General features: G+C 53.6%; 1 protein-coding gene across 3 annotated transcripts in view; it reads right to left on the reverse strand.

Annotated features, from left to right (window-relative positions):
• The window catches only part of HDAC7 (histone deacetylase 7), a 60,265-nt gene extending 46,010 nt beyond the window's left edge, over positions 1-14,255 (reverse strand). The window contains exon 1 of one of the 3 annotated variants that reach the window (XM_042887678.1): positions 13,849-14,255. In XM_042887678.1, coding sequence (XP_042743612.1) covers positions 13,849-13,867 — 19 coding nt within the window. In that variant the 5' untranslated portion in view covers positions 13,868-14,255. The remainder of the gene's footprint in view (positions 1-13,848) is intronic. The other 2 variants (XM_042887682.1, XM_042887686.1) reach the window with 2 other exon arrangements.
• Positions 14,256-14,742: the final 487 nt, after the last annotated feature.

Here is a 14,742-nt window from a genome sequence, read left to right on the forward strand (position 1 = left end):
GAGCCCAACGCACCCCATGGGGAGGCTGTGGGGTGAGATCTGCGACTGCAGGCATCTGCATGGGACCACAGTTCTCTATGCAGAAAGGCCCAACAGCAGAGCAAGATCCAAAGTGAAATCATCCCATTTCAGTGAGAAATAAGGAAGATGTAAGGGGTGCTATGGCCCAGACATGGACACGGTACTTTCCACAGAGATGTCACAACTTGAATCCACTCCCGTTCTCCTATTAATAACAGTGCAGACCTTGCTCTAGCAGCCCAGTCTTGATACAAAGAGCACTGTGACGCCCTTTGGGTTGGGCTAGAGAGGAAGGACCTATCTTTTTAGCAGCTTTGTGATGGCACACGGTCTACCTGGATGGCCAGAGCCAGCTGCAGACAGAGCAAAGTGGTCACACCAGCAGACGAGGCGGGTCTGCAGGGGAAGGTGGATTCTTTCCTCCCAAAAAGGCTCAGAAAATACATCAGGAATGGCAACGCTAGTAAATCTTTCCACCCAGCAAGCCATGACCTCAGCTCCCAGCCCTCCTGCAAGAGGCTGGAGGCGATGCTCAGCTCCTCGGTGCCGGTATGCAGTGAAGGAGTGACGTGGAATAGATTGTGAGAGACCAAAACCTCTCAGCTCTCTGATGCTCAGATTTTTAGCATCAATTCATTTTTATCTTGCAGCCTTCCTAAGCTGGGACAGCACTTGCTCGTGAGCATTGCTGCTGTGCTGAGCATTCAGAGCCACCACGTCGGGTGCGTGCAGATTACTTTGCTTTAAGGGCCTTGCTGCTTTACAGGTGTCGGCTCTCCCAGTCTGCACCTTCGTTTTTGAAACACCCTGAGCACATGCTCAGCCTTATCTACAGCCCAGCGAAATGAAGCAAGATGGAAATTCCCATGCTGGGCCGTAGGAGCGTTGCACCACTCTCAGCACTTTTGAAGCAGGGCGAAACTCAAGAATCCTTCCATCGCAGCTTCCCTCCCCCTCCCCGTGGGCTCACAATGCACACCAGTCTATCTCAGTGCCATTTCCCAAGCTCTTCACCAAGAGAAAATGAAACAACAGGGAAGTACCAAGGGTTGACCAGAGAAGAGGGGAGAGCTGCCCTACTTTGTGACAAACGGAACAGGGAGATGCTGCCCCGTCCCTTGGTCCAGGCAGGGCGAAGGCTGGCAGGCTGAGGAGCTGCTGCAATGTGAGCAGAGCGCAGCTGTGTATCCTTATGGTTTAGCAGCACAAAGGCAGGGCCGGGTGAGCAGGAATCAGATAAAGCCACCCATGCTGTGGGGTGTGCAGCAACGCTGTGCCTGCAGTGCTGTGCACGGAGACGGGTTTGTGGGGCAGCAAAGAGAACTTTGTGCTTTGAAGGTGAGAAGCTGAAGCTGAGCATCTGGGCCGCAAACTGGTGAGCACAGGTGACCCAAGAGAGCCTTTTAGTGCTAAGTGAAAAAGGAAAAACTCAAACCCAGAGCGCTGCTGCTTGGAGGAGGGGAGCGGTGCCTACCTGTGGGGAGGTTTTCCTGCTCTGCATGGCCCACATCCATAGAACGTGAGCGAGAGCCACTGCCCTGTGTGCCCTTCCCCTCCCAACTGGTGGCTGCCAGGAGCAAGGAAACGAGCCCTGTGAGATGGCTCAGTCCAGAGAAGCCCTGCAGCGATGGAGGGGGGTATATCAGAGCACAGTGCCAGCATGGATCAACCAGAGCAGAAATCCCAGGCAGGATGCACCAGGGTGAGGCCAGAGCAGAAATCCTGTGTGCTCCTGGGAAGGCTGCAGCAGAGCAATGCCTGGGGCTGCAGTGCACACCAACATTTGCTGATGGTTCTCACCACCCTCCTGCATACACGAGCAGCTCAAGAGCCGCCTGCAGCCTCCTCTGTTTGTCACCCTCTGCCCTGCGCTTCCCTGGGGCAAGTGGACAGCCAAAACCCCACACATATCAGAGGAACACCACGGAGATGTTCAGCAAAGAGCACAGTGTTAAGAAAGCTCAGAGGGAGACACGTTAAGCCCAGAAGATGGTTTGGAGAAGTACCTTTGTTGTCAGTGCTCATCTGCCCGGCCCGCGTGCGGAGCTGCCTGCTGCCCTTTAGCTTTGTCTCTCTTTCCCCCCAGTGCATTGTGACAGTCCCCAGGGCAGAGCAGCTCTTTAGTGTGGTCTGCACCGTGTGTGGTGAGGAGCCCCGCTCTCTAGCTTTTTTCTCAGTGCAGTTTCCATGCTTGGTTTCAGAATGACAACCTCTGATGTCGCGCTGCCGCGGGCAGCAGCTCTCTCTCGCGCACAAGTGGGTTTATCTTGCATCTTCATTTTACTCTCACACCCAGCTGGTGGGCTGACGGCTTTCAAAATAAAATCAAGCTGCCAGGAGGCTCCTGGGGCTCTACCAACCTTTTGCAAAGGCTTTGTTAAAAATGGCCCTTTTCCATCAGTACTCCCATTGGTATAATTGGTCACCTGGGGATTCCCGGACAATGGGTACCCCAGGAGCAGATGCAGCGTGGTGCCCAGCTTTATATCTGCTGGGTGGTGCAGAAAGACTAAAATTGGAGCTGCTTCGAAGCCACCCACGCTCACCCAGGAAGACAAAAGTCCCTCCCTTGGAGCACGAACAGCCCGAACCTCAGCTTTCCAAATGGCACCCAAGCGATCGAAGGGCTGATCCCAATTAATGGCACCAAAAGACAAAGGTGCCGACCCCCTCCTCATGCTGCAAGCGATGCCCGAGCACCAGGGGCAATCAGGGGATCTGTACCTGCCCCAGCTCTGCACTCAGCATCTCAGAGCACTGGAATTGCCCTCTCCATCCTCGGCAGCGCATCCCCCCAGTGCAACATTTGCTCTGCGCTCGCTGCTCCCAGCACCATCCCTGCAGCAGATGGAGGAGCTCTGAGCAAACAGAGCTTTTTTGCATCTCGATGGGAAGGCCAGGAGGTTTCACTTGCTGCCGGAGCAGAGAGACTCCGAGGGGGCTGAGAACAAGAGAGCTCACAGAACACCATCATGCGAAATAGCCGTGGGCAGAGAACCTGGGCCGGTTGTTCTGCTGGAAGGACACCACAGCTCACACAATGCAGCACTGTCTTTTCCCCGCTACGCTGAGGGAAATTGGTTTTTCCTCCTTTTAATTGTCCTTCTGTTTGCAAATTGCTCGTGTGTGCTTTTAGTCTCAGTCGCTTCTATTTTAGGAGCGAGGCAAATGGCAAACAAGGAGAGAGAGCAAGTGAAGTTTCCATGAGACTTCTGCCTCCACTGCTGCGACGTGGGACAATCCCTCAGGGCCGACACGAAGCGACACAGCCCCAAATCACCCCCAGCAGCCCACACCCCATGCACAGAGCGTGCTCTGCTCAGATTTATTGCTTCAGAGCAAAAGCCAGCAGTTGGAACTCAGTGCACGCCGGGAGCACGCGCAGCATCCGCAGCGCCCATTGCAGAGGGGAAATGCCAGCAGGGACCATTCCCTGCAGAGCCAAGGAAGGAAAACCCCAATGCTGGTCCCCTATGTGATAAAGGGCAGCAATTCCTGGCTGTAACCACTGTGATTTTGAGGGGACACAACTGACAGGACAAAGGCACATGGGTTCCTCTGAGCTGTTGCCATCCTCTTCTTCACCCCACCAAAATAATGGGTCCGCAAACGTCAGAGAAAAGATATCCCCCAACAGGAAAAAAAAGAAGAAAGGGAAAAAAATAAAGCTCTTAAGAAATAGAAGGTCAAATTTTCTTCTTATGCAACTCCCTCGCAACTTGTAAAACCTAAAGCTGCAGGACATAAATCAACCACTAACTGCCTGGGGTTACAGAGACACTTCCTCTAATAGCACCCGATTGCGTAAGTGCCTTTTAACGGGAGTTTGGCTCTGCTGAAATCTCTGTTAGGGAGAGGCTGAGCAGCCCCTGCTGGGCTGAGGCTTTGTGCAACTTTTTTGCCCCGCTCCCCTTCTTGGGGATACCCAGGGATCCCCTCTCTCAGCCCCTTTCACACCTGGAGAAAGGTTGGAAGAATCTCTAAGCTCAAACACCGTTTTTCTCCACGGCTGCAATTGGGAGAGAGCAGTGCGATCCCACCCTTCTTCCCATAGCAATGCCAGCTACGGGGTCCTCTGCCCACAGCACATCAGTTCCGGCTGGAAACAGCTTTATTTATATGTTAGGGCCTCCTTTGTTCCCCCCCCCCTCCTCACCCCCCCCATCCCCCATCCAAAAACAAAGACAGAAACCGAGAGAAATCACTGCGTGCCGCTGCTGCTTTGGAGCATCACGTTGTTATGGCCAAAAAACACAACAGGGGAAGGAAAGGCCATCGTGTGTCCCCCGGCCCCCCCCCCCCCCCCAGTCCATGGGACAGAGCCCTGCACCCAACGCAGCCGTGCTGTTTGTTTGGTGACTGTTCTGCTACGGTTATTTTTAGCTGGTGACGCCTGGGGTATTTCGCTTCAGGATGTCCGGTCTGAGCCTCTTTCTGGGAATCCCATGTTCTCTAATTGTAAACAGCCCCACTCGGTTGCTGCAAGCACTGAGAGGCCCAGACTCATACAGCAGGGCTGTCAGGTGTGAGTCAAACAGGAAGCTGCTGCCGCTTCCACAAGCGAAGCATCGGGTGTGAAAAAGTGCTCCATTCACACAGCCCCACAGCCCAGCCCAGATCCCACAGCATGGGATGCCCCTGAAGCGGGACGAGCTCCGTCCCTCCTCCAAAATGTTGTCCCTAGGAGAAAAAGGGTTCCCGAGGGCCTCGTGTGTGGATGTTGCTGCAGTGGTGCAAAGAGGGAGGGGATGGGTGAGATGGGGATGGGATGGGGATGAGGATGCTAAAGGAATGAGATGGGGATGAGGATGCTGAGGGAATGGGTTGGGGATCAGTGGGGACAAGGACGCTGGAGGAATGGGATGGGGATGCTGAGGGAATGGGATGGAAAGGGGAGGGCACAAGGATACTGAAGGAAAGAAGTTGGGATACTGATGAGGATAGGATGGTGATGCCAATGCAGGAGGTGTGGAGGCACAAGAGGGGACAGGGAGAAGTTATAGCCGTATCTCCCACCCCATGGGGCTGAGCTGAAGCAGATGTCAACCCGAGCTCAGAAACTGCCAGGGAGTGGTTTGGTCCCCTGCTAACAGCAGCACACTGCTCCCCCTGTGCACTAAACCAGCTTGGGGTGATCCAAATGCACATGCCTTGTGCCACAGGAGATGGGCATCCAGGTCTGCATCATCCCAGGGTCCAATCACTGTGCAAAGGGATGGAATGTAAGGGCATGGGATGCTAAGACAGCACTGTCAGGACAGGACCTGCCACAGCGACCACAATTTCTGCAGCACACAGGATAGGAAGGCACCAAAACGCGTGTCCTAATTTCACTGTGGCCACAAAGAGCTGCAGCAGCACCAGCAGCCCTTTGCACCCCATCATTTGAGCCCTCAGTTTCCAGCAAGCAGCAGCGATGGCACCGCTTGGGGACCCAGCAACAATGCTCACAGCTCAGATGCTCTAAAGGTCCCAAATGTTAGCAGTGCAACAACAGAGACAGCAAAATCCTCCCTTGTGTTTCTCTGAAGTCGCAGCATCACGGAGACCTCTGCATTGGAAGCAGTTTGTTTTGCATAGGGTAGGAAGGTCAGAGCCAACATCTGCAGCACTGTTACAGGAGTCTGATGCTCCTCCAGCCTCCCCAGTGCCAGGAATCCGGTGCACCTTACAGCCTTTTGGGACTCTTTTGGACATCACATTCCTCAGCCATCCTCCTGCCCATCCCTGCCCTCTGCATGGGCTAAAAACCCAGCGAGGAACTGAGCCAGCTGAGCAGCCCAAGGGAGCTTTCATGGCTGAGGAAGGGCAGAGCACAATGCTTACAGAAGGGTAAGGATGGGCAGGATGCTATAAAGCATCCTGTAGGAACCCATCCACCCCAAACATCCCCACAGACCTCAGCACTGAGCTCCCCAGGAGGAGCCATGCACGGAGCGCAGTTGTACCCATCCTTTATCTGACTCATTTCAGCATCTCAGGGGAAACCCTGGCATCGATAAACAGCGCTCTGCTCTCTGCCTCCACATTCACCAACCGAAATCTGGAGTCTATTTTTAACCCTCTGCCACCCACAGCCGGGAGGGAGCCGGCAGCTCCCCGCACTCGTGCTGTTGTTTACCGGGTGGGTGAAGTGACTGCAGCGCTGGTGAGGTATCGAGCAAAGTGAGACCAAAACAAGAGTGCTGATGTGTCATGCTACCACTTTCCATGCTTGGCGCCTGCACTGTGCCCCCGGATGGGGTATGCAAAACCAGAAAGCTCCCATGTTTTATTTTCCAGCACATCCCCAGATGAGTGCGTTGCTCAGCCTGCTCGTGGGCCATTGCTTGCTGAGGGGCTGGGCTGCATGCATGGCCATGAATGAAGGGGGAAAAGAACACAAGGAGGAGATGGATTCATTCTGCAGCACGGACATGGCACGAAGGCTGCCTGAATCCAGGAGGGCGGGCAGAGCTGCCACTGCTTGGAGCCTTCATGGAGCTTTTTGCACGCTGCTTGTGCACAGGGGAGCGGATGCAGCCTTTGTGGTCAGGGCAGGACGCGGCGTGCTTCCTCCAGTGCTGGAGGATCCAAGAGCACAGCTTCCAGCTTTCCCTTGGGGAAACACCTCCACTCTGACCACTGCGGGAGAGAGGTCTGCTTGTAATTCCTGCCCGAACAAAGGCTGCCTTGAACAGCAGTGTCCCAACCCCACCTCAGCACAACACCTGATGCTTCCTTCCCAAAGCCTCCACGCTCCCTGCAAGGCTTTTGACGACCACTGATTCCAGGATGGCTTTAGGAAAATTGCTGGCTGGCTCCTGGCAACATGACTGGGAGCTCTTTTTGCTCTGCTCTCTGCCCATCGCATCACCCTGGGCTCCTTATCCAGCCAGCAGCCAAAGGGCAACACAACGTCACCTAGGAGACATTCTCTCTTTGGGTTTCATGATGGAAACCATCTGCTGTTGCGTTGCTCAGAGCTTCACTCAGACTTTTTGCCCTCTCTCTGGGCACCAACTTAAAAGCACCACATTGCCTCCCTAGCAGCCCAGAAATAACTCAGAAGATGCAAATCCATCTGGTAGCCCCAGTTGGTCTCCATTTCCCCATTGGAGACGGGGCAGAGCCATGTGTCTGTTCCCGAGCTGCTGGTCCCTCTCTGGTTTTTCCTGCTCCACTGCAGCGTTGTGCTGTAAAACCTTCATTTCCTGACACGCATGGGACGAGGCCAAGGGGTCGTGTTTTGGACAACTTGCCTTTTCCATGGCAACTGGCAATGATGTCAGCAACGTGCAATGATGGGAAGGGGCCAGGGGAATGGTGAGCTCTCCAGGAACCGGGCAGGAGGGGCTGCTGTGCTGGTGCCCTGGGTTGGGAGAGCCCTGAAGGCATCTGCCCTCCTCCCAGCCACATCCCTCCATCCATCCCTGTGATGCTCTGTTCACCACCACTGCACAAAACGAAGCATCCAACGCTCTCCCCTGCATGGGTGTCTGCAGGACGTGTCTGTCCTGCGGCTGTGGGTTCTCAGTTCCTCCATTCCCTCTGGTCCTCCAGCTGCTCTGCTCCCCATCACAAACCCTCTCCCTCCAGTAGAGCCCCTTTACAACAGCAAAGTAATTAAAAGCTCCAGCAGATGAGCGTGCGGGACACTGATGGCCAGCACCAGCTTGAATGCTCCCACATGGCCATGTCTGTCTGTCTGTCTGTCCACCTGTCCGGGATTCCTGTGGCTGGAGGGCATCTGCCACCACAGCTCTGAGCACACTGCTACAGCAAAGTCCTGTCTGGGTCAGCTCTGAGATACCAACAAAAACTTCCTATACATAGAGGTGCCAAGGGATTCCCATCCCAGCTGCCTTTGACACAACTGGAAATCCTATGGAACTCTTTTCCACCCCAGAAGCACCTTTCCAGGTGGGAAGTATCATTAGTTCTGCCCCCATTCCTTATGCTTTACAGACTGACTGACCTGGGCATGCAGCTACAGCCAGAAGGGAGCAAAGCCAGAAGAGCATTGCAGAGATGAGAAGCAAGCTGCTGGGAAGCACAAGCCATGCACCCACAGCAGAGCTCTCACACAGATTTAATGGGTCATCAGTAATAATATTTACCTGCTGCATTCCCACAGGGCAGTTATCTGCCTAAAGATCCCAGCAAGAAAAGAAGCAAACAGGGCAGGCTTGGTCCAGCTCCCTGCTTTAACTCTGTCCATGACGGCAAGTTGTTCAGGTGACCTGGTTCAAATGTACCTTCCAAATTGCATCTGGAACAACCCATAGACATCAACAGAACAGCAGGGAGAGACAAACTGGGTGACTGCAGGCATGGATCTGCACCAAGCAGGTCTGTGAAAGCAGAGGGATGTGCTCGTGCTGTTGGTGGTAGCACAAAACTGATGGCAAACGCCATCCAAACCATGGCAAACCTCATCCAAACAGTGGCAAACACCGTCACAACGGTGACAAACGCCATCGAAGCAGTGATGCTGCCTTCCCTGCATTTTGGATCTCATTGGGAGATTTCAACCAAATGTGGGGAAATGGCCCCCCACCAGAGCTCAGCCCCTCTGGGAACCCAACAGCACCATGATGGGGAAAGGGAAAACAAAACAACCCCACGAGAGGACTTCCAAAAACGCTGCACAAAAAGTGAACACTCAGCAGAGCGAGGTTTCCTGCGCAGTGAGAGTTGGCCGCCGAGCGAACAGGAAATCACTGCTTCCTGCATGCAGAGGAAGTGCCTATCTAATGCCTGTGATCAAAAACAAACAGCGCTTCGATTAAACAAACAAAGGGCCTAAAAACTTCAACAGCTCGCAGCTGGGGTCAGCTCCAGCAGTGGGGGGAAAGCGGCCAAAAATAAGAAGCTTTTCACCTTCAGAAGGGCCCTCGTCCCCTTCCCTGTGTGGCCCTGTGGTTGCCCTGTGTGCAGGAGGCAGTGGGGTTTGGCGAGCCACATCTGTGTCCCCAAATCTGCTCTCACCCCACAGCATGGAGGGGATAGGGGTGGGCACCAGCAATGACCTCAGTGCTTGGGTTTGGTGAAGCGTTGATCAGATGCCCCCTCAACCTTCTCCAAGCAAACAGCACTGGGGCTCTCAGCATTTGCCCATCAGGAGATTCCAGACCCCCACCAGCTCTGCACCCTCCATGAGGTTCTCTCCAACAGTTCCCAGTCTGCCTGGAAGTGGGGAGCACAGCACTGGGCTCCAATCAACCTTTGGTCAACCTTGGTCAATTGTTGGCCAACCAGGATACTGTCAGCCTTCTGGCCATAGGGCACACTGCTGGCTCGTGGTCTCTGTGCCTGCTCTTGGATTTGTTTTGAGATTTAATTTCATCTCTAGAAACATTTCCCTTCCAAAGCACTGCAGAGATTCTTTTTGTTCGAATGCAGAATCCCTTATTTCAATATAATGAATTCAGGCTACGGGGATAGGAATACTTTCTTATTCCAGAGAAGGACTTACAGAACCCAGGCTATAAATCATCCCTGGAAGCAACACGATCGTGAGGCTCTGCTCATCTCAGGGCTGGAGGACACTGCAGGTTGTGCAGTGCCCAGGAACCTCATGCTGTTATTCCAGCTTGCTGCAAACCTTTTGTTTTTGGACAAATCCCAGCTGGGAGATTGATGCGAGGAGGCAGCAGGATCCAGGTGCTGCCCAGCCCCAAGCACAGCGCCAGCCATGCTGGGGGAATGGATCTGTGCAGCCTTCATCCCCTGAATTATGGGCTCTGGGTGTCACCGAATGCTGCACACGTGCTGTTCCCCAGATTTAAAGCACAGCTACAGAGAGCTGGAGGAGGTGGTTTTGCTTCAAGCCCAAAGCAAAGAGTGGGGGTTTTTCCAGCCCTGGCTGAACCCGAAGCTCCAGCATCATTCATTCTGCACACGTCTGATGCTCCAAACTGTCCTGGCTGGAAAAACCCTGCTCTCCCAGCACGAAGCTGAGCACACTAAAAAGAAACAAAGAGGCCGGGGCTGACGCAGGACGGCGTGTTTGAAAGGCAGCACTCCTCTGCATGGCTCCCAGCAAGACGAGATGAGAAATATGGTTCAGGAACAAAGGAGCACAGGCAGCAAACAGGGCCGACCCACAAGGACAGGGAAAGGACACGGGGACAGCACTGTGCACGCCATCTCCTTGCATCCCCCACCACTTTGCATCTCCAACCACTTTGCATCCCCCACCACCTTGCTTGGCCCTCGCCTTGCTGTGGGTTTGCACCAGCACTGCAAAGCTCATGATGGGTTTTGCAGACCCACACACATCCGCCAGGCCACGGCGCAGGGCAGGACGCAGCAGCTTTTCCCCTCTGTGCATTCTGCACTCAGAAGATGCCAATGCAGAGAGCAGCAGATCCAACCACAAGCTGATGGAAAAATGATTCCAGCATCACCGATAGCCCCGCAACGGACAGCAAGTATGAAGGGTAGGGGAATGTGCACTGGGGCCTTCCTGTGTGGCCACCACACAAAACCTATTACTGAGCAGTTTGTCCAGTGATATTAAAACCATCAGGTGCAGCCAGCACGAATTTGCTAAGTGCTCACAGCATTGAGGCTTTTTGCCTGGTGCACCTGGTTTGTTAAAAAAATAATTACAGTTTTCCCATTTCCTGCTGTGGAAAGAAAACTTCCTAACTAATCACAGCCAGTTAATACGCATTTAAAGTACATTCTCCTATGCAACAACGTAACACAAGGTTGTTCCTGTGCAGGAGGATCAGCCTATGGATGCTCCTTTAAATGCTGTCTGCTCCTTCCTAATGCAGAGCTGCAGTCCCATGCTGGAGGATTGAAGGGCTGCTGAGGCTGTTCCATCCCTGGCTGGAAAATCCATGCAACATCCCTGGAAAGTTGATGGCTGCTGTGGAAGCGTTGGCCAATTTCCTCATTGTGCAAGTGCCAAGAACAGAGATGAACTCCTGGAGGCTGCGCTGGAGGGGGCTGTGGGCACTGAGCTGGGGAAGATGGCAGAAGGACTTTGAGCTCTGGGGGCAGGAGCAGCAGCAAAGTTCACTTCCTCCTAATGATGCCTCAGAGCCTTTATCTCCATTTATATAAGCACATCAGCTCCTGCTGGCAGCACAGCTGTCCCAGGCAGCACAGTGGTCAGGGGGGAGGTTCTCCTGCTGCAGGATCTGGTCGGTGTCACAGCTGATGTTGCTCATTCCATCTCCATCTTTACTTTTGACTTGTGAAGCCCAATGTTATCCCTCAATGGGATTCAGCTGAGTGAGGCAGTTTTCTTTTAGCTGAAGGACTCTGATGCTCTCTGGAATGGAGCAGCCCTTCCACAATCACCCAACCCCAAACCTCTCCCCCTACAGCTCTCATCCCATATCCAGATACCCCATAGCATTGCCCAGAGCTGCTGCATCCAGCAGAGCTCCCTATGAGCAAATGCCACAAACACAGATGGGATGGGAGGAAAACATCCAGGGTTGCATTGGACCAAGAAATGTGATTTTAAGGAGGAAAAAAAGGCTCAGCACACATCCAGGCTGTTCTGACACAGCGCTCTGAATGAATTTTACACAACAGGTTCTGCTCTTTCATATCTTGCGTGATAATTCCCTGGCTGTAACACCCAGAATCACACTCAATACCAGGAGGTTTCTCCTTTCATAGCCTCCCATTGCCTGCTCAGGGCACAAAACCCATCTCCTCAGCCTTGCATCTACAGCTGATGGCACAGGTTTTTCTGTTTCTTCCTCCAAAGAATTCAGCTCCCATGAGATTAAAGCACACTGAAGGCTCAGCACTGCCCAGGCACCCCACTGGTGGCCAAAGCCTGTCCAGAGCTGCTTTCCTACAGCAGTCACACCACTCAGCATCTGACCTACTTTTCCTGTTCTCAGCTGCACTCTTCCAGTGCTTTTTAACATGAAATCCCATTGCTTGCACATGCCCAGGTTTACCCTGTTAACCTACATTTCTCTCTGTCAGTGCCTTTTCCCTGTTTTCCATCAGCTGCTCCTAAAGCCCCCACCAGGAGGATTCCATTCATCCAGATTAGAAGCACAATCAAATATTCCTATTGCTTGGGCTGAGTGGTTGCTAGAAGTGCCTCCTCCTCCTCCATGTCTTCTTCCTCTTCCTCCAGCCACCACCAGGTTTGTCCCCTTCACCTGGATGGATTCCTGCTGACATGGAATCCATCCTTACTGTGGTTATCCCACACCTCCCCTCTATGTTCCAGAGCAGGAGGCAGCAATGTGAGAAGCTCACCTGTAATAAAGCATTGAGGCTTTCTTATCTGGTTTTGGCACAGAGGATTATGACAGGCTTTAGGGGCTGCTCTTTTCCATGCCCTGTCCCAAAGACCTCAGGCACCCCGTGGCATTTCCCAGACTGAGATACTATTTCCTACGAATCAGATTTCAGCACAGACAGCAGATCCTGGAGACAGATGGAGACAAGGAGGAAAATCCCCACGTGAAAGCTGAGACATCGATTGCAGCGTCTGGGCTGGACTGGGCTGCTCAGTCCTTTGCAGGGGCTGTAACACATCTGGCACTGCTGCCCTCTGCCCCTCTGTACCACAGGGCTGCAAAGCCCACGTGCATCACCTGTACTTATTCTGCATGTTGCATTTCTCCCCATTCCCCAAAGTAAGGTGATGATACAGAATTCGAGTCATTCAGAGAACAGAGGAGCAGACACAAGCAGGACAGGGGCTGCTCTGACCTCAACATCCTTTGGAATTACAGCCCCTGCTCTTTTGTTCCCATTGTCACCTGGGCACTGAGAGCAAAACAACAGATGAAAAGTGCACAGCAGCAGAGGCAAAGAAGGAGTGCCTGGTGAGTGAGCACACAAAGTGCATGCAGAACCCAGAGAGAGCAAGCACCTTAAAGGAGATTGCTGTGAGACCAGAGTGATAGCTGATAGCCAGGGGGAGAAGGGGGAAGGCACCAGGAATGGGGAACAGAGCCCTTCTGGTGCACATCAAACACAGCACATGTCCTGGGCAGCTCAGGCCAGGGGAGCTGCTCTGGAGGAGCTGGCAGGTCTGCACTGTGCTTCCTTGCAGCGTGCAATCCCTTGTGTTGACCTGGATTAGGCCTGAGTGTCTGTCATTGTGAATTGCTTGGGCTTTCCTGGGAGGTGAGACCGGGATCTGTATTGCCAGGCAAGCCAGCAACCCCAGTGCTTGCCCTGAACTCCCTTAACTAACAAAACCTGCATCCTTGGTTTTGCCTCCTGTTCTCTGTGCAGGAAACAGTGCTGCAGCCCCAGTCTGCGCTGCTCCCCGCGGCCCCACGTCACCAATCCCTGCACGGCTTTGCTCCCTGCTGCTCCCTGCTGCTCCAGCCCATCTCTTGCTTTGCTGCTTAAAACAGGAAAAGGCAGAAAGCAGAGGAGGGGTGCAGCCCCCACACTGTGCAGCCCCCACCTCCAAAACCACACACCTGGCATCACAGCACAGCCCTCCTGCAGCGCAGCTCCTGGGAAACACGGTTGCATCATGTTTGTTTTTGCTTTGCTTTGCTTTGGAGAGGAGGATTCCTCCCACCATGCTGAGCAGCCGGCGTCATACAGCTGGCCCAGGTGACACAGGTGACAATGCCACCCACAGATGGGACGGTGCAATGGGGATGTGGGGAGAGCACAGTGGGGACAGCACGATGGGGACGGCGCAATGGGGATGTTACAGTGGGGACATGGGGACAGTGCAGTGGGGATGGTACAGTGGGGACATAGGGGCGCAATGGGGATGGCACAATGGGGATATAGGGACGGCACGACGGGGACAACATTGGCACCAGCTTGGGTTGGAGCAGTTGGGGCACTTTGCAGCATCACGCGCATGGGACCCCCGGTACTCACCGTGGCTTTGTCCTTGCATCCAGAGGAGTTAAAGCCCTTGGAGATGCGGTCGCATTGTCCGAGATGTGCTGGGGGGGGGGAGGCAGCTGCTTTCTTTATATCTCAAGATTCACTGAAGTTCAGGAAGAGAGAGAGAGAAAAGAGAAGGGAAGGCGAAAGGGGAGGGACTGAGCAAAGGGCCCAGAGGCCGTATAGAATGACAATGGAAGGAAATGCTTTATCAAACCTAGAAAGCCAACCCTGTCCTGGGAACACAGAGGGAGAAAAAAAAAAACAACACAACTTGCCGAAGAAAAGCGAGTTCAGCTGCCTCGGTTCCTCCCTTGGCAGCAGCCCTCCTCCCCCATCCCCTCACTGCAAACACAATGCGAGCCGAAAGCGTCCGGCTCCAACACTTTTTTTTTTCATTAAACAGAGAGAAGTTTCAGTTCTTTAAGAAAAAAAAAAAAAAAAAAAAGAAATCCAACAACCAAACCCTGCCCGGGAATGGGAATGTGACGCTCTTCCCCCTCCCCCGGCTGCAGCCTTCCAAGTTTCTATGAGTCAAACGTTTGCAATGTGTTACCGAAATGTTACCAAGCTGGAATGCGGCATCCGAGAGGGTTTGGCCAATAAAACTTTTGTTTGTTGGTTGGGAGAAAGCGTCACCAGCACAGAACGCCGCTCCTCTTCCTTTTGCTCTGCCCATCCGGGTGCTGTGTTCGAGGTGCTCGTCGAGGGGCCATCGATGCTCCCGATGGGAAATGGTGCTGCGAAGGGAGATGCTGAGGGGAATGGTAAATCTGATGCTGCAGGTGGGGAATCGGAGGGAGATGTGAAATGGTGGGGCTGTTCTGCAGCACGGTGAGGGCGGGCCCAAAGCTGAGCACCCAAAGCGCTGCAGGCAGGTTTTGG

This window comes from Lagopus leucura, unplaced genomic scaffold, assembly GCF_019238085.1.
Source record: "Lagopus leucura isolate 7727_CA_CO unplaced genomic scaffold, USGS_WTPT01 Super-Scaffold_100103, whole genome shotgun sequence".
NCBI classification, from domain to species: Eukaryota; Metazoa; Chordata; class Aves; order Galliformes; family Phasianidae; genus Lagopus; species Lagopus leucura.